At 37.4% G+C, this 25,261-nt stretch overlaps 1 protein-coding gene and 1 pseudogene across 1 annotated transcript in view; one reads left to right on the top strand and one right to left on the bottom strand.

Moving 5' to 3' along the window:
- Positions 1–273: 273 nt before the first annotated feature.
- The window catches only part of GNS (glucosamine (N-acetyl)-6-sulfatase), a 29,740-nt gene continuing 4,752 nt past the window's right edge, over positions 274–25,261 (top strand). Inside the window, exons 1-9 of the mRNA XM_023520570.1 lie at positions 274–629; positions 4,728–4,787; positions 7,733–7,939; positions 9,628–9,693; positions 10,128–10,226; positions 11,770–11,937; positions 13,535–13,617; positions 15,022–15,140; positions 16,869–16,972. Coding sequence (XP_023376338.1) covers positions 441–629; positions 4,728–4,787; positions 7,733–7,939; positions 9,628–9,693; positions 10,128–10,226; positions 11,770–11,937; positions 13,535–13,617; positions 15,022–15,140; positions 16,869–16,972 — 1,095 coding nt within the window. The 5' untranslated portion in view covers positions 274–440. The remainder of the gene's footprint in view (positions 630–4,727; positions 4,788–7,732; positions 7,940–9,627; positions 9,694–10,127; positions 10,227–11,769; positions 11,938–13,534; positions 13,618–15,021; positions 15,141–16,868; positions 16,973–25,261) is intronic.
- On the bottom strand, positions 13,740–13,858 carry LOC111730043 (annotated as a pseudogene).

Here is a 25,261-nt window from a genome sequence, read left to right as displayed (position 1 = left end):
CTCTCAATCGCTAACTTGGCTGAATCTCTCCTCCTTTTCGACTTATCTTCCCTCCATTTTAGTTTTCACAACACGTACTCAGAAACAGGCCCTGCCGGAACCCAACCCGAGCCTGACAATGACTGAAATACAAGCGCGCGCCCCGCACTCCGCCCGGGTCTTCGCGAATTTCGACCCACTTCCGGATTTCCCTCTCCGCTGCTCCCGCTCGCCCTTCTTTTCGGCCCGCAGCTCCGCCCCGCCGCTGTCACGTGGCCACACGGCGTGCTCCGCCCCAGTCCCGGCTCACGTGATCACGCCCGGGGAGAAAACGCCTGACTCTAGACCCCGGCCTTCACCATACGGCCTTTTTCTTCTTGCGGCTCATCAGCCTCTTACCCTTCAGCCACCTGCGGGTCTTTCGACACTGTCCCGGGGTCCTCCCCGGAGCCTTGTCCACCATGCGGCTCCTGCCTCTGGCCCCAGGTGGGCCCCGACGGCGCAGCCCCCACCACCTCCCCTCCTGCAGTCTAGCACTGCTGCTGCTTTCGCTGGGCTGCTGCCTGGTCTCCCGGGTGGCGGCGGGCTCTCGGAGGCCCAATGTGGTGCTGCTCCTCACCGACGACCAGGACGAAGTGCTCGGCGGCATGGTAACTCCTCTCTGTTTCTGCCCCGCCCCTCTATCTCTTGGGCTGACTCCCTGGTTTCTTGCCCTGTTTTCCCATTCCCACCCGACTCCCTGAACTGTCTGCTTTTGCCAAGCCAGGCCCTTTACGAGGTCTGAGGGGCCGCAGGACTCTCCTCTTCTTTCTCCAGCGGCTCTTCTGGATTGAAACGCATACGCGCACCACACAGAGCTACACAGAGCTACACAGAGCTTCTAGTCTGGACCGTACTGCTGCGGAGTTTGCGTTCATATCTCAAGATAAACAGGTGGACGCCAGTTAGGGGTGGGTTGAACCAATGAGGAGCAGGTGCTGGCTAAGAACACGCAAGCCGCGTTTGGTTTTCTTTAGGATTAGAGGCTTGAAAGACAAGTCAGGCTCCTTCTGTGAGGACCTAGGCCACCTCTGCCTTTGTCTTTGTGTACAGTGTCAGTGCTTGATATGTATAAAATAAGTGCTGAAATGGACTAATCTGGTTGATACGTTTCGAACTATTCAGGGTGTGCTTTGCCTCTCAAGAATCAGGAAAGTCCAATTAGCCTAATTGAACACCTGGCTGATGCATTAGATACTGTCAGTGTTACATTTTATATCAAATGGGTGTTGTCACGAGACTTTATTCTTTCCCAGTTCGTTTTGCTTCTGTAAGTTCTCAAGTTTATGACCCTCAGGAACATCTACCCAACTCCCTACTCATGAAGGCCCGGAAAGTGGCTTGCCTAAGGCACGTAAATAGTTGAAGCAGTCAGGACGAAATCTTGACTAGTGCTCTGCCCCTTGGATATAGTATTCCTCTTTTTAAGTGCTTAATTGCTTTCTTCATTTCAGTTCTCTTTTTGCTTCCAGCTAAGTGCTGAATTATGGAAACAGGCAAGAGGTTCCTAACTTTTACTGTGTGGTAACACCTTAGCTTAGTGTCCTTCATCCTGCTGATTTCAACCCATTGAGTGAGTTGTGAAGTCAGTTTAGTGAGTAGCTACAAGCATTTTCACTTTCCTATGATATAAAGTAGAATAGAAAGTGTATGGTACATGTGGTAAAGGTAAGCGTATCAATATGTATATATTTCTAGGTTGTGAATTAAAATGTGTTTCTTACGCAGGGCTGTGTTCAGAGTATGAGAGTCTTTTCTAGCTGATGTTTAAGATGCTTGCATTTTTGACTCCATACTTCCTGCCACATATGCCTCATTGCCTTTCAGTTTCTACTCAGCCACTTTGACATTGATGTGTCTTGACTTAATTGCCCTTTTGGATTTTATTTTGTTTTTCCACCATTCCAACAGCTAGGCTTATCCTCCTCACAAAACTTGTTTTAATTAATAATAGTTTAGCGACTAAAGCATAATTTAAAAATAAAGTTTTCACACTTCTGTTAAAAAAAAATTCATCGCTTTTTAAGGTGTGTTCAGAATTCTCTTCAGTTCTTGTAGACCACAGATGTGGTCTGTATATATGTATCTGAGGTCTCTTCCCTTTAGCATGTTAATATTTGCTTCTTTAAACCATAGCGGATTTTTTTTAATAAATGTTTATTTATACTGGACAGAAGAACCCAAATTTAGTGGAGAGAAGAAGACAGCTTTCATGTTCCCAACTACCTGGAGAATTCTGGCTTCTCTTGTAGACTTTTCTGGAATATTCTATTACTAGTTGTCAAATGGGACTTGAAGGGGAAGAGCTAAGACAGAAACAGCATTTGAGATCCTACTTGGAGCTAGAGTGTAAGGTGTTTTATACTTGTGCTTCAGTTATCACAGGAGTCCTTTGCTGTAGGTATTATCCTTATCTCAAATCAGAGGAAATTAGAGTGGGGTAAGTAACTTGACCAAGCTTCGTATAGCTAATGAGGGGCCAAACCTGGTGTCTTGTGGTGTCTTGTGATCTCACAGCCCTGTGCTTTCTCCTGTTTGAGAATACTGTGATAATACTGACTTACCAGATGTCATTTCCCATATTCACATCACACAGTTACTTATACCATAGATTACACATTCTTTAGGTGACATTCAAGGGCACCAGGGTGGGTCATGGAACTCTTTAAACATAATTTTCTTTATATATTATCTTCATTTTTGTGGAGAGAAAGGAGGTCTCTGACCCCCCCCAAAAGATTATGAATTGCCACCATAGTTGGCAAAATAGTAATTATTCCCCCAGACTAACTCAGGTGAAAGGATTATAGTACTTGTGTGATTGTGGTTTAATGTGGAATCTTACATCTTTGAAAGTCTTTACGGTTATTAATATAAATTTCTTACTATGCAACCCTGTATCATCCTCTGGCTTCTGCCTAACTCTCTGACCTTGTTTTATCCCACTCTCTTACAGTGCTGCTTCTGCCACACTGGCCTTCTTTCTGTCTCATGTGCCTCTTTCCTTCTCTGGCAGCCTTTGTACTTGTATTCACTCAGCCAATAAGCATCTTCTCCTGGACCTTTGCATGGCTGACTCATCATGTGACTCTCAGTGCTGAAGTAACCTTCTGAAAGAGGCCATTTCTGACCACCCATCTAAAGTAGTTTCCTCTTTTCCTTCCACCATATGTAAGCACATAATTCTGGTTTATTCTGTTTATAACACTTTTCACTGCCCAAAATGTTTGTTTACCTGAGTCCTCAAAAGTATAAGAATCATCTGGGGAAGGACATTCTATCATTTGCCTAGATCAGTGCCTGGCACAAATTAAGTGTTTAACTCATGTGTCATGATCACCATATAGTCTTACTATAAATCAGACATTCTTCAGTAGCTTTGCATATTTATTAGTTAGTTTGATGATTAAGTCCCATGTAATCGACTCACATGGTCCTTTTTCCCAGTTACACTTTGTCTTGTTTCCCCTCCCTATGTCCTCACTGTAACTCACATTGATCATCCAACTGATGTTTTATTCAGCCCAGTGTTCTTTACCTGAGGGTAGCACCCAGATCATGGTTGCTGACATTGCTTCTAAAGGTTAGCAAAGACATTATATATCTCTAGCATTTCCGGGAACCTATTACGGATCTACTCATGCAATTATCAAAGCTCTTCTTGAATAAGAATTCTCATCCTTTTGAGCTTACAGGTTCCTTAGGTTTTTCTACTATCTATATAAAACAATGAGGAAAGTCATTTATACACTACTGAAAGTGAGGCCGTTGTTAACATCATTATATATTTGGATTATTTTTCAGGAATACAACAAAGTACACTTAAAGCTGCATTCAGTATGGTCTTAGATTTCAAAAGTACTTGAGTATCATGAACTGACTCATAATACAACTAAAATAAGCCTCCTAAATAGTTCTTGCTGTGTGGAATCTAAATGAAGATTAGTATTTCTTTGATTTGTATTTGAAGGACCGTCTTCATACTTTTATCGTCGCTATGAGATTTGGTATTAATAGTTCTCTGTACCTGTCTGTGTCTTTGATTTTAAACAAAATATAAAAAGCAAGGATAGAAAAGAAGTAATTTCTGAGTAGTCTTTTGCTTGACAGGGTTCTGTATACATACCTGTTTGCCATCCAGTTCAAGTCCTTACCTGAGGTGATTTATCTAGTGCAGAGGGCTGTGAGCTGTTAGTTGAAAAGTGCGTTTCTGGGCTCCACCACTGAATGTCTGGTATTTGAGTAGGTTTCAGAGCTTCAGGGCGTTGCTGGCTTTCAGAACCTGAGTATTATATTTGTTTTAAGAGGTGGAAGACCCTTTTTATATAATTTCCCACATCCTGCTTCTAAAGATGAAATAATAGTTATAGGTCTGCCCTATCTCATAAGGGGGCTGGCGATTAATGAGAAACGGGCACAAAATTTCATTACATTGAAATCAGTGTTGCTAGAATAATGCCATCAGCTGTGAACTTTACCTTCCTGCAAGCATTATGACTTCCTGAACTTTTTGCATAGGAAAGCGCTGACTAGCCAAACCTGTTTGCTTCATCTCCAGAATCACACTCTCTTGGCCATTTCTTAGTGTCAGACAGAGCTGATCGGTTGGGGAAAAAAAGTTGAGATAAGATGCAAAAACCATGAATTTTGGTCCGTGTGTTGTAGTTTATTGGTTTAAAGAAATTGTTTAACAAATATTTACTTTACAGACACCACTAAAGAAAACCAAGGCGCTCATCGGAGAGATGGGGATGACTTTTTCCAGTGCTGTAAGTTTTGAAGCTAATTTGTCTTTATGTTCTGAGAAGAAACACTCTCTTTGGGGTAGTGTAGTATAATCTGTGTGTTTCTATCTAGTTAAATGCCTGATCTGAAGGAAGGACTTTATTTAATGTGATATAAATTCTTTTAATTAAATTAATACTTCTTACCGGTTGAAGATTAACTGCAGGTATTTTCTAAGCCAGTCTGATCTGTAACTCAGAACTAGAGAATTTTGAAACTGAGCTTTGAAAATGAATCATAAGAACCAAACATTCATGCTATGTAAACTGCTACATGGTAAAAGCTTGCAGGCCACTTTACAAAGCCTAATTAACCCTGATAGCCAAACATGACAAAGGTAATAGGAAAACAAAACCCACAACCACATATATGTGTGTATATATGTGTATACATATATATGTATGTAGAAAACAAATAAATGTATATAAACAGATGCAAAGACTCAAAATACTAACAAATTCAAGAACCATATACATACCCAAGTAAGTGGTAGCCTAGCTTAATATCAGAAAATCCATTGAACAGCAGCATAGAATTGTGCTTAAGAGCATCAGCCCTAGAGCTAGATTGCCTAGTTTTGAATGCTCTCTGCCTCTTTTCTAGCTGTGTGACCTTGGGCGAGTTATTAACCTTTCTGGCCCTCGGTTTCTACATTTGTAAATGGGGGTACTAAAAGCTATCACAGGGTTTTTGTGAGGTTAAGTGAATTGATACATGTAAAGCAAGCACTTATATCAGTGCCTGACTTACACTAAGTACAATCATCCCTTGGTATCTGTGAAGGATTGCTTCCTGGACCACCCTCCACCCGCCAAGATACCAAATCTGTGGATGCTCAAGTCCCTTAAATAAAATGGTATAGTATTTGCATGTATATTGCACACATATTCCTGTATACTTTCAGTGGTCCCTTTTTGGCACCTGCGACTGGTGCTTTTATGAGAATCTAATGCCTGATGATCTGAGGTGGAGCCAAGGCAGTGATGATAGCGCTGGGGAGTGGCTGCAAATACAGATGAAGCTTTGCTCATTTGCCTGCCACTCACCTCCTGCTGTGTGGCCTGGTTCCTAACAAGCTGTAGACTGGTACTGGTCCGCAGCCCAGAGGTTGGAGACCCGTGCTTTAAATCATCTCTAGATCACTTATAACACCTAATACAATGTAAATGTTATATAAATAGTTGTTATACTGTATTGTTTAGGAAATAATGACAAGAAAAAAGTCTGTACATGTTCCATACAGACGTACCCATATCATAAACCTAACTACATATAGTTCACATCAACAACATAACTTTTTTTCCCGACTATGAATATTTTCAGTTGGTTGGTTGGTCGAATCTGTGGATACAGAACCCACAGATACTACATAATGGTGATTATTATATTGTCTACCAACATGGTATTAATAGTTGAAAGAAGGATAATTATATGTTCTTCTCAATAGATGCTTGAAAGTCCTCTGAAGTTTTAGCATCTTTTCCTGGTAATTTATTAAAGTATTGGAAGAATACATCCTTATGATGAATACCTCAGACAAATAGCACACCTTATAGTTAAGGTGAAAGACTCATGTCACTACTGTTAGGGAGAAGACAAGTGCAGAATACCTCCCAATTAATGTTGTTCTGAACTGTCTAGTTGTTGGCATACGTCTCATGGAATTAAGATGTAAAACTTATGGGAAAAGACAAATATTTCCACTTACTTGGATTTTTTGCCTAGAAAATAGAATTGTTGGAAAACTTAATAGCATTTAGTAAGGTAGAAATGGAAAAAATAAAAATTTTCTTCCATAAAACCAGTTAGAGAAATATAGCGGGAGAAAAGTTCCCATTCATATAGCAGGAAGAATGTAGACTCTAGGAATAGCTGGTGGTGGCTAGTAATGGTTATTTAAGATCTATGTAAATAAAAGTTACAGAACTCTGTGACTGATATAATATGCTCTACTGGATACTATACTATAGTATGCAGATATAGGAAACAGTATGATATTGGCCTAAAAATAGGTCAGGAGACAAAAGGAAAGAATTAAAAGAGTTGCCAATGTAAAAATTACAAAAGTCAAACATCTAACAAAATTAAAGGGCAAAAGTAAAAAATGGGAAGTATCTGTAACACTACTGAATCCTTAAATTTTATGTAAGAGGCCAACAGCTCAGGAGGAAAAAATGTGCAAAGCACATGAACAAACCATTCACATAAACGATTGGTCAGTATGTGTGTGGAGAATGTTCATCCTCACCAGTATTTTAAAATGTCAAAAGCAATTTGAAAGACCAAATAAATGCTAAGTATTTAAAAGGGATAATATGTAATTTTGGCAAGGGTGTGTTCAAATGAGCATTCCTACTCGGCTGGTGCAAGTATAAGCTAGTATTACCATCTGTAAAGTGGCTTGGTGATGTATATTAAAAATTATACAAATATTATTGGGTATAATGGGTTAAATATATTGATGGCAGTAGCTAATAGAAACATAGCATAGAAAAAAAAAATCCATATCCCATGTATAAGGTAATACAGGAAATGTGTAAAGCTATAGATCAACCTGAAAATTACCCTCTACTTCTTAGAGACATTACATTCAAGTAGTATCCTTTATCTTTAGTTAAGACCTGGTTCCCACCACACTGTGCTCCTTGCATGTAACTATTTCTTAGGCAGCTGAGATTAGAATAATTTATATTATCCTTCAGAAAGAAACCATCTGAAAAAGAAATCTATTCTCTTGGTTTGCTTTATCTCTAGTTTGTAACTTAAAGCAGCTCAGAAGTGTGTTATGTATAAAGAAAATCTCTATTCGATGGGAAACTGGAAATTTGAAATTAAAGTATTGAGCAGCTTTCTTTATTTTCTTTAGAAATGATGAGAAATCCATCTTTCTTGTGTAACTTTGTTCTTTTTGCTTCTGTTTCCTTTGTAGTATGTGCCAAGTGCTCTTTGCTGCCCAAGCCGAGCCAGTATCTTGACAGGGAAGTACCCACATAATCATCACGTTGTTAACAACACTTTAGAGGGGAACTGCAGTAGTAGGTCTTGGCAGAAGATTCAGGAACCGAATACTTTCCCAGCAATTCTCAGATCAGTGTGTGGTTATCAGACCTTTTTTGCAGGGAAATACTTAAATGAGGTATGTTGAATGATCTAATCCTTTTTTTAAAAAAAGTAACAGCTGAATTAATGTAATTCATGTTAATTGTTTTTTAGTTAGCATCCATTCAAATTATGTTAAAGGGGTTTTGGTTTATGTTGTTTTCTCCTAATCTGCCTGTTAAATAAGAACTTACCTACATGAACATATTTACATGACTTGGTTACTACAGTTATTCCTTTAAGTAGTTTCAGGAGCATTTATTTGAAATTATCCCAGGACTGCTGCTGTCTGATGCATCTTCCTCTTTTTCCTCAAGAATTCTGCTTGTCATGTGGCTGTCATGGTATCTTTGTTTCCATTTCCTCTTTATTAGGATCAGAGTGAATTATTTTTTCCTCTTACTGTCTTCTCTGAATTAGAACAACTTATGCTTAACCCATTCTCCAACCTGAAAAGTGGGAATAAAATGTGGAGAAATCAGTGATAAAGAGCACCAAGAGCCTGAGATCTTCAGGACATTAAAATTTACGGCCGAGTAGTTGGTTTGATGGCCTTGTGGACATGGACGAAGAGATACTTCATTGTGACCTGCCAGTGCCGGATTTCATGGCCTCACATCCACCACAGTTGGCCTTGGCTTTTAGAGTTCAAGCTTAAAAGAAATAGCAGATATGAGAATGTTTGGGGTTATCCCTTATAGTAAAAGTAGGGATGCCGGACAAAGAAGATGTACATTTTCTTATATGCTTTAGATCTGTGGTTGCTAGAGATTTTAATATCTGATCTGACATTTCTTTTACTTCTCCCCCTCCCCACAGTAATTAGGTGGGTTTGAAGGAAGATGAGCCAATTTGAAAAGAATCGTGAGAAATAATTAAGGATACTAGGTTATTGGGTTAAGGCTGTGGGTCATAAAAAGAACCTGTACTACTTTATATATGAAAGATCATCTATCCTGTATACAAAATAAAGAGAAATTTTTTCAAATAACAAAGATTTAGTTCTCAGGTATTAAATTCTGCCTTTCATGTGCAGTATTAAACCTTGTCACAATACAGTGGGATGATTCTATGGTTTCTTCACTTATTCATCTTATCAAATAAATTGAGTCCCAAAATAAATTTCATCAGCAGGACAACTGAAGTTTTAGGCTGATAGTTCATAGTTGGATTAGTTTCGCTGTTAGCCACAGGTCATGCTCTCAGTAGTTCAGCAAATGAGCCCTGTGGACTTTTTCTATATAGGGCTAGAAGTAAATAGTTTAGGCTTTACAGGACAATATATCTCTCTTGTTGCTATTCAGCTGTGCCATTGTGGCCTGAAAGCAGCCATAGACATGTAAACTAATGAATGTGGCTATGTTCCAATAAAACTGTATCATCACTGCAATTTCAATTTCACGTTATCTGTTGCATGTCACAAAATGGTCCTCTTTTGATTTGTGTTTATATTTTTAAATGGCTGGAAAAAAATTCTTAGCTTGCTGGCCATACAGAACAGTAGACAGGCTAGATTTGGCCCATTGACCATAGTTTGCTAACTATTGCTTCAGAGGTTTCTAAGAGTATAGTTTTCTTTACTTTTAGCTGGTTTATATGTTTGGGGAAAGTGAGCGCTTAACTATGTTTCAGGGACTGATGTAAAAAGATTCCAAAAGTTTCCTGTTTCTTTATGCTCTGGTCATATCTAAGGACTTCTAATGCCCTGCTTCTCTTGTTTTTCAGTATGGAGCTCCAGATGCAGGTGGTCTAGAACATGTTCCTCTGGGATGGAGTTATTGGTATGCTTTGGTGAGTGATTATTGAAGTGAGTGACAATTACATACAGTCCTACCGATGCAAAATATGTTTACTTTCTGATTTAGCTCTGACGTTGAAATAACTTGTCCACTTTTGTGATTGGCTATTTTATCTCCTTAAAGGAAAGTCTTTTGACTTGTGAGTCACTTTTTTGTGGGATACTTTTCTTGCATTACAGAAGGTTTAGCAACATTTTGCTGTTCTACTTGACCCACTCCTGGTTTGTTTGTTTTTTAAGTAGGATATATTATTGAAACTATGTTAGAGGTTAATAAATGCTAGTTGAAAAATCCAATGTTGACCTGAGTAATTATCTTTTTTACAATGTCTTATCACTCTTTAAACAGAGTATAGTTTAGCCCAGCATGGTTTCTGACTTTTGTGTACTGACCTCATAACAAATTTTATTTTTGTCTGTTTAATAGGAAAAGAACTCTAAATACTATAATTATACCCTCTCTATCAATGGGAAGGCACGGAAGCATGGTGAAAACTACAGCGCGGACTACCTGACAGATGTTTTGGTGAGTTACCGAAGCTCTGTCCTTGCAGATTTGGCTCACACTTGATTGAAGACTCTGCCTAGAAAACCTGTAGTTATATTTATCCATCTTGGACAATGTGAATGAATAATAACTTGATCTAACTGCCAAAGAATATTTCCAACTGATTAAAAACTCCTAAGGGTATTTTTCTTTGTATATAAGCCAGGCTCAGATCTAATGTTCTTGAAATCCCAGCAACAAATCCCTTTTCCCAAAGCTAATCTCTAAGACTATAGAGATTACTTCAGAGAGGTTTTATTTTGTAAGGATTTCTACTTTTGACTCCAATTTTACTCATAAGCTACAAGATAGCGGCTTCATCATAAGGGTTGGAGGATAGGGAGATGGGAGTTCTTTAGGCATTGGGTATTTATATATTAATAAAAAAATACTGAAGTTGGGTGAATTTGGGACTTCCCTTTCCTGTCTAAGGTGTTCCTAATGATAACTCCTTAGAGCATTCATTCACCAAATATTTCAGCACTTATTATTCAGCAGGTATTCAGCAGTAAATGAAGCAAAGTCTTTGATTCTGCGGAAAGTAACTTTTTAGTGGCTGATTTTATTTATACGTATGTGTATGTACATACACCTTCATTGTTGTTTTGTTAGATGCTGATCAGTTAGAGAAATGATACAGGCTATGGGGATTACTTAGGTAATATTTAAACAAAATCGTGAGGGAGAGGAGAGTGAACTGTAAAGGTCAGGGGAAAGAGTGCCACAGACAGGGAATGAAAAATGTGAGGGCACTGAGGCAGCAGTTTGCCTGGCATGTTGGAGAAACCACAGATTTCTGACAAGGCTAGAGTAAATTGGTAGGCAGAGTGACGATAGGCAATTAATACAGTCAGTATCTTTCAAGTTTAGTATTGGGAATAAATGAGGCTATAAGTCAGCTAGAACAGAGCTTGCTTTGGCAACACATATACTAAATCAACTAGAACAATTCGCATGTGTGGGATGCTTTCATTTTCATAAAGTATCTCCAGATAGCAAATATAGAATATACGTCCATATAAATTAAAGCCCTGGTGTGATTTACTTGGATTTAATATTACTGATTTAGCTTAGCTACTTTAGCTGACCTAACTTATGATATCAACTCTACACATTTTTGTAAGAATAAAGTAATATACCTTTTTCTGTTGTGAATTAGATTGACTATATTCTTTAAGGTATCAAATGTATATACTCTAAGCTGCATTAATGTAAGTTAATACTAAAATGGCCAAATTACTATTTCTTATGGGAAATAACACTTTATTTTTAGATCATGTAAAATCATCAAGATTTTAATTGCTTTTTTAGGATGGTGTGCTTTTCAGTTTTTATAAGTATTGCCTAAAAGCCAAATATTTGTTCCAACAATATGCTTGCAAATGACCATGACATAGATTATATGCTAAGATTGGTTAAAGGCTAATAGGACCTTGTACCTTCTGTTCACCAGAGAACATGTATCTATCAAGTCCTCAACTAGTGGATAGGGTAGGAGATGACAAATCTTTGTATATGTCAGGCTAATGTCTCCTTGGACTTCCTGGATTACAAGTCCAACTCTGAACCGTTCTTCATGATGATCTCCACTCCAGCGCCTCATTCACCTTGGACAGCTGCACCTCAGTACCAGAAGACCTTCCAGAATGTCTTTGCACCAAGAAACAAGAATTTCAACATTCATGGAACGGTAGCTTCCCTTAATCCTTGAATTAAGCTATACTCAATATAGTTAATTGTATACTAGTCAGGGAGCCTTTGAGCTTATAGTTGGTTTTCCTTCCAGATCTTTTAAAGCTAATTACACCTGTCTATAGTACAATAGATAGTATAAACTTGCTTCAGAAGTACAGATAAGATTCCTGCCACATATCCAGTGAGCAACTGGAGAGTCCACAGGGAACGTTAAAGAGATGCCATCTTTCTTGACTACAGGCTCTTCTGATAACCTCTGTGCTGGCTCTCCTCTGTCTGGCAGTGGCTAAGACATGTCTTTTGGGGCCAAGTTGGGCCTGCAGCAGCCTACTCTGGGTGGCCCTCACCAGGCCTGAGGCATAGGAAAAAGAGGGGTGACACAGTGCAATATTGTTGGGAAGGGAAGTTGAATGGTGAGATAGATAAGGTAACATAAGAGCTACAACCTATATATTTGCCTCATATGCCAGTTACTTATCCTTCCCTTGGCACAGGGTATTGGCACTGGTTCAAATGCAGAAGGCCTCTACTACTTCATACCTCTTACTCAGAAATCTTAATTGCTTATGAGTTGGTGGAAAGAATGAGTCTTGGAGCTAGTCTCAGCACTACTACTTTCTGGCTAAATGACCTAACCATGAGGTAGATGCTAACTTATTTTTCTATCTAAAGTGGGAGATCCTAATCCTCAAGGTGACTGCTATATGGATTAAAGTACATAGAAACATCTAGCATATTGCCTGGAATATTGTAAGCATGCACTTATTAAGTATGATTTTTAAAGCTGAGTGAACTAAGTTTTAAACTAGAAGGCCATCTCAAATTGTGTTCCAGAAGAAATTGATAGAAGTTCTCAGGACCACGTAAGTTTATAAACTTTAGATTAAATAAGTCACTCTGCTATAGGATATTTCAGTTATTCAGATTCCAACATGAATTTTCAACAGGAGGATATGCTATAACAGCATTTCTCAAACATATTAACTAAAGAACACTTTGAGGATCATAGTTTGGGAGATAGTAGCTTAGGATTTTAAGAACAGGAAGGAAGAAGAGAATGGTGTATGACAATGTTTTTGTTTTATTAAAAATTTGATTTTTTAATTTAAATGAGAAGAACCCTCCAGATTTAGACTTGAAGTTTTAGTGACAAGATTTTCCCCAAGGTTTGGGATGATGGCTATCTTGGGTAAGAAAATAGAAAGCAATAAAATGTGGACTTATTAGGCAAAACTTAGAGGAAAATAAAGTTAATATTTATCCTTTTGGAGTTTGGGTAGTAGACCCAAAGCAGAGACTCAGTTAAAAATTTAATCTCCTTTGAGCCAGTAGTTTCTCCTTATCTCTCACTAAATCTCTTATTAATGCTTATCAATTCTGTTGACAAAGGAAAAATCTAAGGAATGAGTGATAATCTACAGAAAATATTTTTGGGAACATGGGAGGGAAATGAGGAAGAGAGAAAGTCTAAAATAGCTTGAACAGGTTCCAGTTAGTTTTTGCTAAAGTGTAAAATCCTTTTAATTATCTACTCTAGTAGATTATTTGACTGGATGACTCAGTGTTAACATTTTTTTTCTTTGAAATTTTAGAACAAGCACTGGTTAATTAGGCAAGCCAAGACCCCAATGACTAATTCTTCAATACAGTTTTTAGATAATGCATTTAGGAAAAGGTAAGAGCCGCTATAGTCTCTCTTTTTTTTTTTTTTTTCTTTTTTAGGCCAGGCAACCCTTGGTTGACCTCACAGATTGCAAGGAACTTGTCGTCTTAAGATCCCCTTTTTTTTATTTTTTACTCCTACAGTACCTGGTCTTCCTAGGTGATCTCCCATCCAAGTACTAACCAGGCCCAACCCTGCTTAGCTTCGGCGATCAGACGGGATCGGGTTTGTTCAGGGTGTCATGGCCATAGACAAGCTGCTATATTCTCAATCTGGATGGTCTTTGAGGACCCTCCAAATCAGCCTATGAACGGGACTGTACCACATGGTTATCCTTGAGACAAAATCACGTTGACGGAGGAGACTCTTTCATAGGGGATCTGCTGCCTCAGAAGCAGAGATTCCTTAACATTCAGGTGTATGAGGTGGCCTTTGGGCCCCACAACTAATTAAATAATCCATTTTTTTGCTTCATTAAAACATATTGCAAACTGGAGCCATTTGATTAAGAAAAAAGTTTTCTCCATTTAAAGAAAAAGTAGCTTTGTTAGAGATCAGTCCCCTCAATATTTGCATAAGACCCAAAGGCTTAGACCAGAGCAAAATATTTACCTTTGCTGTTTGGAATTTTCAAGACATTCTTTTAAGTCATTTTTTAAAAATCCATTACTTTCTCTTAAAGGTGTATATTTTAGACCAGGGGTTGGCAAGCTTTTTCTGTAAAAGGCCAGATAGTAAATAATTATAGGCTTGCAGATCATTTCTCTGTTGCAGCTGTTTGGCTCTGCTGTAGGAGAACAAAAGCAGCTCTAGGTAATATGTGAGTGAATGAGCATGGCAGTGTTCCAATAAAACTGCGTGTGTATAAAAACTGAGTTGTCATTTAATATGGTACGAAGTTTCAGATTTGCAGAAGTTTTGGAAACCTGTTTCACTATGTGAATATACTTAATGGTACTGACCTGTACACTTAAAAATTGCTAAGATGATAAATTTTTTGTTTTTTACCACAATTTAAAAACTGAAAAAATGGGTAATGGGCAGGCTTTGGCCCCTAGCTATAGTTTGCCAACCCCTAGGTTAGACCAGTAAACACTGTTGTGGCACAGGTCTATCTGAATTAATCTGTATTACTCAGTACTGAATTGACAACTTTCCCTTCCAGTTGTCTCTACTCTCATCACCAGTGGTAGTAATAAAGCTAACTGGTAATAAAAAGCCTTAGTTATTTCTTTGGAAACAGTTAAAGTTGGAATGAACTAACTATATTCTGAATTTTTCTAATCTGTTTTTTTGCAATGAGGGCGTCTGAGGAAAGGAAATATTTGGGATTTGAGTGTTTGGAGAGAATGCTTTAGAGGTTTTGTGGGTGTCCTTCAGCCACGTTTCTGAGGTCCTATTGCTGTCCACATCCAGGTGGCAAACTCTACTCTCAGTTGATGACCTTGTGGAGAAATTGGTCAAGAGGTTGGAGTTCAATGGGGAGCTCAACAACACTTACATCTTTTATACCTCGGACAATGGCTATCACACAGGTAAGGGGCATGGTTAGGTACTCCTGTGACCTTTGCAAGGTGTCTTTTTTTTTTTCCCACCCAACCAGTAGCAATGGCAGGAGCTCTAGACCTTTTATAGCAGTGGAGAGACCAGAGGGAGGGTCTTCCCTTCAGGACCCCTCTGGTTAAGGGCCAACTCATTCCCACATGGAGAGACCATGTTTCATTATTTGCTACATTATATGCTAAATTACATGATATTCTAGGAGTCAGGAGCAGAGTAGGCTTGATGGGTTGGAGGCAGGATTTAAGGAGGAGGTAAACTGAATTAGATTTCAAGGACAAGTAGATCTTAGAGAATAGAGGTAAGATACTTTCCACAGGAAAACCAAGAGAAGGTTGTCTTGTGGGAAAAACTCTTATGAAATTGTGAAATTAGTTATTTTGATTTGTGTGTGTGTGTGTGTGTGTGTGTATGTGTATGTGTATGTATATGTATGAGTGGTTTTTGTTTTGTTTTTTCTTTTCCAAACTGCAGTATAAGTCAGCCCAATGCCCTTGACTTTCATCCTTTCTACTTGGACCTTCTGTGTAATTAAAAAGCAATGTCGTCTTCTTTCCCCACCTATAAATTTCATAAACTTGAATTAACCTGAGGCTTGCTTATTACATAGGAGCAGATTGACTGGGCGTTTAATGTAGTATTGTGAATATTTTTAAGCACCCAAAGTAGAGACTAGTAAAATAACCTCCATGTGGCCAATCTTTTCAATTCTCTCTACCCTTCCGTTTCTTTTTAGTGAAGTTTTGAAGAAACCCCATACGTTGTGATTCCACACATCAACACTTGATTTTGCATCTGACTAGTGTATTGTGTATGAGGATCTAGAAAAAGTCCACGTTACCTTTAGGTTTTACAGGTCCTAAAGTGTCATTTGCCACTGATTTATTGGAAAAACTGGTCTTTTGTCCTGTAGAATATCTCACATTCTGGATTTGGCTAATTGATGTCTTGTGGTGTTCTTACTTGTTTATATCTGGCATTTTCTAGAGATTGGTAGTTAGATCTAGAGTCTTAACAGAAATTTACATTTTCAGCAAGAATGCTTTGTTGGTGATGCTGCTGTGTACTTCCTATTGCATCACTTCGTGATGCCTGTGGTATCTGGTTGCCTTACTTTAGGGATATTAATATTGATTGATGGCTCTTGTGGTATCAGCCGGAGCCTGTCCTGTGAACTTTTTGTGGCTAAAGCTTCTGTTGATGATTGTTGCTTAAATCCATCATTCCCTCAAATTGCAAAATGTTGACTTCGTTAACTCTGTCCTTTTGCATTTATTAGCTGGAATTCCTCAGGGAAGAACTTTCTCTCATCAGCTGTTTGGTTATCTTAACATGCAGTTTATTCAGGAAAGGCCAGATAAATGTTTTTGTCTCTTTATTTAGCAGTTTTTAGAATAAACTCATTAAATTATGATCAAGTCGAGTATCATACATAAATTATCTTTGTGTTTCAGTACTTTCCAGTCTTTCTTTTTGCTTAATTTTTGCTATATTAGACCAGGGAATCCACCTAGGCATTTATTTAAAGAAGACGAACTAATTGTTCATCCTGCCTTATAGTAATAAGATGCTCAGGCAAATTTAAGCTTCCTATTAAAACACCATAATTTAGTAGAACAAAGTTGTTTTGATTATTAAATGAACAAATGCATGAGTGATACTTCTATCTTGGCTCCTCGTTACCCTATGTGTTTTGTTTTCAGGACAGTTTTCTTTGCCAATAGACAAAAGGCAGCTATATGAGTTTGATATCAAAGTTCCACTGTTGGTTCGAGGACCTGGGATCAAACTAAATCAGACAAGCAAGGTAGGTGCCTGACAAATGATTCTGTTTATAGGTAGCACTTGCTTGAGAAAAGAAAGCTAGTTCCTCCAGAAAGGAGGCCGCTTAGATTTCTCTTCCTATGAAGGAAAAAAGGTGATTGGCTTAAAATCTTTTAAGTGTATTTTATTAATAAGTCTTGGAAACAGTGACTTTTTCTAAACTCCTGCCCCCGCCATTAACTGTATCCCGCTTCATATATATATATATACACATATATATGTGTATATATATATATGTGCGTGTGTGTGTGTGTATGTATATATATATATATATATATATATTTCAACACGAATAGCTTTTGTCTTTTTATTTATTTTAAATTATAGTTACATACAATATATATTAGTTTCAGGTGTACAACATAGTGATTAGACATTCATATATCTTACAGAGTGATCACAATAAGTCTAGTATCCTTTGGGCACCATATGTAGTTTTTATAGTATTGGCTATATTCCCTAGACTGTATTTTACATCCCCATGACTAACTTTATAACTGGCAGTTTATATTTCTGAATCCCCTTTACCTTTTTTGCTCCTCCCTTCATCACTATTCTATCTGGCAACCGCTAGTTTGTTCTCCATATCTATGAGTTTGTTTTTGCTTTGATTTTTTGTTTAATTCGTTTTTTAGATTCTACATATAATGAACCATACATTATTTGTCTGACTTACTTCACTTAGCATAATACCCTCTAGGTCCATCCATGTTGTTGCAGATGGCCAGATTTCATTCTTTTTACGGCTGAATAATATTCCACTGTATATACATACGTACCTTCTTTAGTCATCTGTTGATGAACACCTAAGTTGCTTCTATATCATGGCTATGGTAAATAATGCTGCAATGAACATAAAGGTGCATATATCTTTTCGAGTTAGTGTTTTGGATTTTTTTCAGATAAATACCCACAGGTGGTATTGCTAGGTTATATAGTGGTTCTACTTTTAATTTTTTTGAGGAACCTCCATACTGTTTTCCATTATGGCTGCACCAGTTTCCCATCTTACCAGCAGTTCATGAGGGTTCCCTTTTCTCCACATCCTCATCAATACTTGCTGTTTGTTGATTTACTGATAATAGCCATTCTGACAGGTATGAGGCGATATCTCATTGTGGTTTTGATTTGCATTTCCCTTATGATTCATTATGTTGAGCATCTTTATTGTGCCTGTTTGCCATCTATATGTCCTCTTTGGAGACATGTCTACTCAGGTGCTCTGCCCATTTTTAAATTGGATTGTTTGAATTTTTTTGATGTTGAGTTGTATGAGTTCTTTATATATTTTGGATATTAACCTCTTACTGGATTTATTATTTGCAAATATTTTTTCCTATTCAGTTGGTTGCCTTTTTGTTTGGTTAATGGTTTCCTCTGCTGTGCAAAAAAAGATTTTTAGTTTGATATAGTCTCATTTGTTCTTTTTTTTGCTTTTGTTATCATTGCCCTAGGACATATATCCAAAAAGATATTGCTAAAACTAACACCAAATAGTTTATTGCCTATATTCTCTTAGGAGTTTTATGGTTTTAGGTCTTACGTATAAGACTTTAATCCATTTTGAGTTTATTTTTGTATATGGTGTAAGGAAATGATCTAGTTTAAATTTTTTTTGTATGTATGTGTTCATTTTTCCCAGCATCATTTACTGAAGAGACTGTCCTTACCTCATTGTATATTCTTGCCTCCATTATCATACACTAATTGACAATATAAGTATGGATTTGTTTCTGGGCCCTCTATTCTGTTCCATTAATAGATATGTCTGTTGTTGTGCCAGTACTATACTACTTTGATTACAGTAGCCTTGTAGTATAGTTTGATATCAGGTGGCGTGATACCTCTAATTTTGTTCTTTCTCAAGATTGCTTTGGCTCTTTGGAGTCTTTTGTGGTTCCATATAAATTTTAGGATTTGTTCTAGTTCGGTGAAAATTGCCCCTGATATTTTGATAGGGATTACATTGAATCTGTAGATCGATTTGGATAATATGGACATTTTAATGATATTCTTTCAGTCCACTACAACAGTCTATCCTTCCATTTATTTGTGTCGTCTTTATTTTTTTTTCATTGGTGTCTTACAGTTTTCAAAGTACAAATTTTCTACTTCTGTCATTGAATTTATTCCTAGGTATTTTATTCTTTTTGATACAATTGTAAATAGGATTGTTTTCTTAATTTCTTTGTAATAGTTCATTATTAGTGTGTAAAGCAAAACATTTCTGAATATTAATTAGTGTCTTGCAACTTTACTGAATTCATTTATTCTAACAGTTTTTTGATGGAATCTTTCAGGTTTTCTATATATAATAGCATGTCATCATCAAATAGTGATAGTTTTACTTCTTTCTTTCCAATTTGAGTGCTTTTTATTTCTTGTCTAATTGCTGTGGCTAGGATTTCCAATACTACGTTAAAAAAGGAAAAAAGTGAGAGTGGGTATCTTTATCTTGTTTATGATCTTAGAGGAAAAGCTTTTCAGCTTCTCATCATTGAGTATGATCTTAGCTCTGGATTTGTCATATATGGCCTTTATTATATTGAGGTATATTTCCTTTAGTCCCACCATACTGAGAGTTTTTAACATAAATAGGTGTTGGATTTTGTCAAATGCTTTTTCTGCATCTGTTGATAAGATTATATGATTTTTATCTTTCATGTTATTTATGTGGTGTCATGTTGATTGATTTGAGGATATTGACCTGACCTTGCATCTTGGCAATAAATACCACTTGATTATGGTGTATAATCTTTTTAATGTATTGCTGAATTTGGTTTACTAATATTTTGAGGATTTTTGCATCAGTGTTCATCAGGGACATTGGCCTGTATTTTTATTTTTTTGTGGTGTCTTTGTCTCATTTTGGTATCAGGGTAATGCTGGCTTTCTGGAATGATTTTGGGAGCCTTCACTCCTCTTCACTATTTTGGAGTAGTTTGAGAAGGGTAGGTATTAATCCTTTGCTTGGTAGAATTCACCTATGAAGCCATCTGGTCCAGAGCTTTTGTTTTTTGGGAGTCTTTTGATTATTGATTTTATTTTATTAGGAGTTATCTGTTCAGATTTTCTGGTTTCTTCCTAATTTAGTCTTGGAAGATTGTATGTTTCTAGGAATTTATCTATTTCTTCCAGGTTGTCCAATTTATTGGCATAAGATTGTGGTATTTTCTTATAATCCTTTTTATTTCTGTGGTGTTACTTGTCACTTCTCATTCATTTCTGATATTTATTTGGGCTTTCTTGATGAGTCTGGCTAAAGATTTATCAATGTTTATCTTTTAAAAGAACTAGCTCTTAGTTTCATTGATCTTTTTTTTTTTTTTTAAATCTCTATTTCATTTACACTCTGATCCTTATTTCCTTCCTTCTCACTTTGGGCTTTGTTCATTCTTTCCTAATTTCTTTAGGGATAAGGTTAGATTGTTCGGAATTTTTTCTCATGTCTTGAGATAGGCCTATATTGCTATGAATTTCCCACTTAGAACTGGTTTGGCTATGTCTCAGATTTGGGGTCTTTGTGTTTTCATTTGTTTCAAGATATCTTTTGATTTTCTCCCTGATTTCTTTGTTAACCCATTGATTGTTTAGTAGTGTCATTTAGCCTCTATGTGTTTGTGTTCTTTCCAGTTTTCTCCTTATAATTGTTTTCTAGTTTCATACCATTGTCGAAGAAGATGCTTAATATGATTTCAATCTTTTAAAATTTATTGATATTTGCTTTGTGGCCTGACAAGTAGTCTATCCTGAAAAATGTTCCGTGTGTGCTTGAAAATAATGTATATTCTGCTTTGGGGTGAAATGCTTTAAAACACCGATTAAATCTATCTGGTCTAATGTATCATTTAAGGCCATTGTTTCCTTATTAATGTTCTGTCTGGATGATATATTCATTAATGTAAGTAGGGTTTTAAAGTCTCCTACTATGATTATAGTACTGTGACCTCTCCCTTTATGTCCGTTAATATGTGCTTTATGCAGGTAGGGGCTCCTATACATTGAGTGCATCTGTACATTGGGTGTATAGATGTTTACTAGAGTTATATTCTCTTATTAGATTGGTCCCTTTATCGTTACATAGTGCCCTTCTTTGTCTCTTGTTACAGCCTTTATTTTGTTTATTTTGTGTGTGTGTGTGTTTTATTTTTTGTTTACACTCATTTACTGCAAGCAACTATATTGCAAACTCATATACTATCTGATTTTGTCTTGCTCCTTATGATTCATGGCCGTGCCATCTTTTTCAGCCTTTGTCTTAAAGTCTATTTTGTCTGATATATTGCTACCCCAGCTTTTTTTTATTTCTGTTTGCATGAAAAATTGTTTTCAATCCTTTCAGTCTCTGTATCTTTCTGAAATAAGTCTCTTCTAGGCAGCATATGTATGGGTCTTGTTTTTTTATCCATTAGGCCACTTTCTGTCTTTTGGAGTATTCAGTACATTTACAATTAAAGTAATTATAAATGCTTATTTATTGTCATTTTATTATTTTCTGGTTGTTTTGTGGGTCTCTATTTCTTGCTGTCTTCTCTTGTACATTGACTTTCTATAGTGATATGTTTAGATTCTTTTCTCTTTATTTTTTTGTATATCATAGGTTTTTGGTTTGTTATTACCATGTGATTCAGATATATCAACCTATGTTTATAGCAGTCTGTTTGAAATTGATGGTTGCTTAAGTTCAAATATATTCTAAAAGCATTACTTTTTTTTTCAGTTTTTATATTTTATTTTCACATCGAAAACCAGTCAGATTTGCTTTGGCCTCAAAGAGCATGTTTATGTAAAATTAACACTGGCAGTGAGCTGCATTTTTTTTTTTTTTTTTTTATGGTGACATTGGTTAACAAAATCCAGTAAGTTTCAGGTGTACAATTCAACAATAAGGCATATACATTGCATTGTGTGTTCACTGCCTATAGTGCATTACATTTTTTACTTACCTTCCCCACGTTTGTTTTTGTCATATTTTGTATCATGTATGTGTATCTCTTAATTTGTTGTATTTACACGATCTTAACTACTTCTGTCTTCTAATCTTTATATTAGCCTTATAATTATTTAATCGACTACTTTTTGCAGTGAAATTTTTTTTCTTGTATTATTTTAGCTTTGGCCTTTTTATTTTCACTTAAAGCCCCTTTAACATTTCTTGTAATGCCAGTTTAGTGGTGATGAACTCCTTTAGCTTTTGCTTGTCTGGGAAATTCTTTCTCTCTCCTTCAATTCTGAATGATAACCTTGCTGGGTATAGTATTCTTAGTTATAAATTTTTCCTTTTATCACTTTGGATATATTGTGCCATTCCCATCAGCCTGCAAAGTTTCCGTTGAAGAATCAACATATAGTTATAGGGGCTCCCTTGTATGTAACTGGCTGCTTTTCTCTTGCTACTTTTACGATTCTTTAACTTTTTAGCGTTTTAATTATGATGTGTCTTTTCGTGAGCCTCTTTGGGTTCATTATGTTTGGTACTCTCTAGGCTTCCTGGACTTGGATGTCTGTTTCCTTCACTAGGTTAGAGAAGTTTGCAATCATTATTACTTCAAATAAGTTTTCTGTTCCTTTCTCTCTGTCCTCCTTCTGGACCCTCTATGATGCAAATGTTGGTATGCTCAATGGTGTCCCAGAAATCCCTTAAACTACTCTCATTTTTCTTTTCGCTGTTCCATTTGGATGTTTTCCACTACTTATCTTTCAGATCACTGATTTGATCTTTTGCTTCACTTGATCTAATGTTGATGTTCTCTAGTTTATTTTTTCATTGTGGTTATTTTATTCTTCAGTTCTAAATTTTTTTTTATATTCTCTATTTCTTTGTTCAAGTTCTCACCGAGTTCATGTATTCTCCTGAGTTTGATGACCATTGTTTCTAACTCTTTGTCCAGTGGGTTGCTTATCTTTGTTTCGTTTAGTCTTTTTCTGGAGTTTATCCTCTTCTTTCATTTGGAACATATTTCTTTGTCTTCTCATTTTGGCTCTGTTTGTTTTTATTTATCAGATCCACTACATTCCTGGTCTTAAAAGAATGTCTTATGTAGAAGATGTCATGTGGGACCCAGTAACACAGTCCTCCTGGTCACCTGAGCCAGGTGACCCCTATGTGGGTTGTGTGTGCCCTTCTGTTATAATTGGGCCTTAATTGCTGCTGGCACAGTGGTGGGTGTGAGCACTAGCTGCAACTACAGTGAATAAGCTGTTGTGTATAGGCTGACCTTGTAGAACGGGAGTCACTCTAGCAGGGCCCCAGTTCCAGCCAAGACCTCCTATGCGGTGTATTGTTTATGGAGCCACTTGGGTGGGACTCCAGAGCAGTGTGAAGTTGGCTGCAGGGTACATTGGATCTGGAGCCTCTTGGGCAGAGCACCAGTGCGGGCTCAGGCACTTCGCTGTGCTTGCAGTCACTTGCAGGACCTACGTTATGAGCTGCAGTTCATTGATGCTTGTGTCAGGCTTGGATGCACTCGGGACAGGCTGTTACGCTAGCTGGGACTGGCCGCCAGTTTTGCCATGGTTGGGACTGTTTGGTTGGAGCTACAGTGGGAAAGGCCAGCCACCATTTGTGCCAGTTTTGGGGCCTTATGAAATATAGATATTATTAGCCTTATTTTATAGATGAGGAAACCGAGGTACAGAATAAGATACGGAAGTTAAATGATTTGCCCAAGATCATATAGCTAAACAGTATCAGAGTCCTGTATTTGAACTTGATCAGTATGGCTCCAGAGTCCATATACTTAACCATTACACTGTAGCTCAGACAAGTATTTATTAAGTCTTTTCTTGTTCCAGCACAGTATGCCAAGAGTCTTGGATACACAGCAATGAACAATCAGGAGAAATCAGTTCTTAATTCTCTGTGTCAGGGAGAGCCAGATACTTTAAGGACAGTTATCAGTGAAAGTCTCTGAGGCATTTGAGCAGAGACCTGGATGTTAAGAAGGATTTAATCATACAGGCATCTGTGAGAGGGTGTTCTGAGCAGAACAGTAAATGTGATGGCACAAATTAAGAATGAGCTTGGCTTGTTCAAGAGACAGAAGGTGGCACATGTACTGAACTATCTTCACTTCCTGAGTGAACTATCTTTCTCACTTCCTTCCTCTCTATGACTGACTGTTCCTTTTGTGTGGAATGCCCATTCAGTGCCCCTTTCACCAGTCTACATTAATTGTCCTGTAAGGCTTCAGTTTAGGGGTCCCCTCTGGGAAGTCAATACAGCCCCTTACCACCACATGGAGTAGGTGCCCCTCCCATGTTCCCAGCTGGCCTCACACTTATCACACCCTACTGAGTTTGTCGTTTTTAATTTAGGAGTTCCTGGAAGAGGGGCACTATCTAAGCTCAGAATACCCAGTCCTTAACATATATTGGGAGACATCCACGTTAGAATATCCACGTTAGAATGGATATTACCAAGGTCACACAGTAAATGGCAGAACCAGGACTGAAAATGAACTGTGTCTATTCTTAAAATTCATGGTTTTTTTACAATGTGCTGACAGATATAGTTTGAGAAGTATGAAATGTCTTGGCTTTCATCTAGCACAAGAATGTCAGAGATGGTGGGTGATTCGTCATGTGTTGGCAGCAGTTGTCTCAGTGCCATTTGTTCTTTGTGAGTGGCATAGGGTTGTGAGTTTGGCATAATGAGCTGAGCTGTCAGCAGCCTAATGGCAAAAACAAGGACATGTTTGACCAGTGGATTTAGCTTCGTGTTGGCTCTTTGGGAGAACAAGGGCAGGTGGTATGTGTAGTTGCCAAAGACTGGCTGTCGAGGTTTTCTCCTCTGGCTAGAAATTATTCTAACTTTCAATTTGGTGATAGACATTCTTCAAACGTGTTTTAAGAAAGGAAAAGATTAGTAGGATAATTAAAATGACACAGCATGATCCAAGAGAAATAGAACTGAATTGGGAGTCAGGAAGACCACATGTTGGCTTTAATACTTTGGATAAAATAAGCATTGGTTTCCCTGTGCGAAACTGGGAGACTGTTAAGTGCACATTCTGAAGTGTAACTAGAAGACACCATGGCTTCTTCCTGTTAGAGAAGCTGGGACTGAGGAGCAAATCCGGATGAAGCAGCCCAAGATGTGGGGAGTTCTTTGCTTTCTCATGCAGTTCCAGTGCTTTCCAGTAAATGGATTTGGGTGCTCTCTGATGTGCTTTGAATTCTTTAACATCAAGGCTTAAATGAATTCTTTAACATCAGGGCTTTTAAATGTCTGTTTGGAAACCCAATGTATCTTCCTAAGAGCCCTCTTATT

This window comes from Pteropus vampyrus, unplaced genomic scaffold, assembly GCF_000151845.1.
Source record: "Pteropus vampyrus isolate Shadow unplaced genomic scaffold, Pvam_2.0 Scaffold9, whole genome shotgun sequence".
NCBI classification, from domain to species: Eukaryota; Metazoa; Chordata; class Mammalia; order Chiroptera; family Pteropodidae; genus Pteropus; species Pteropus vampyrus.
This window is presented reverse-complemented; position numbering and strand designations above follow the sequence as displayed.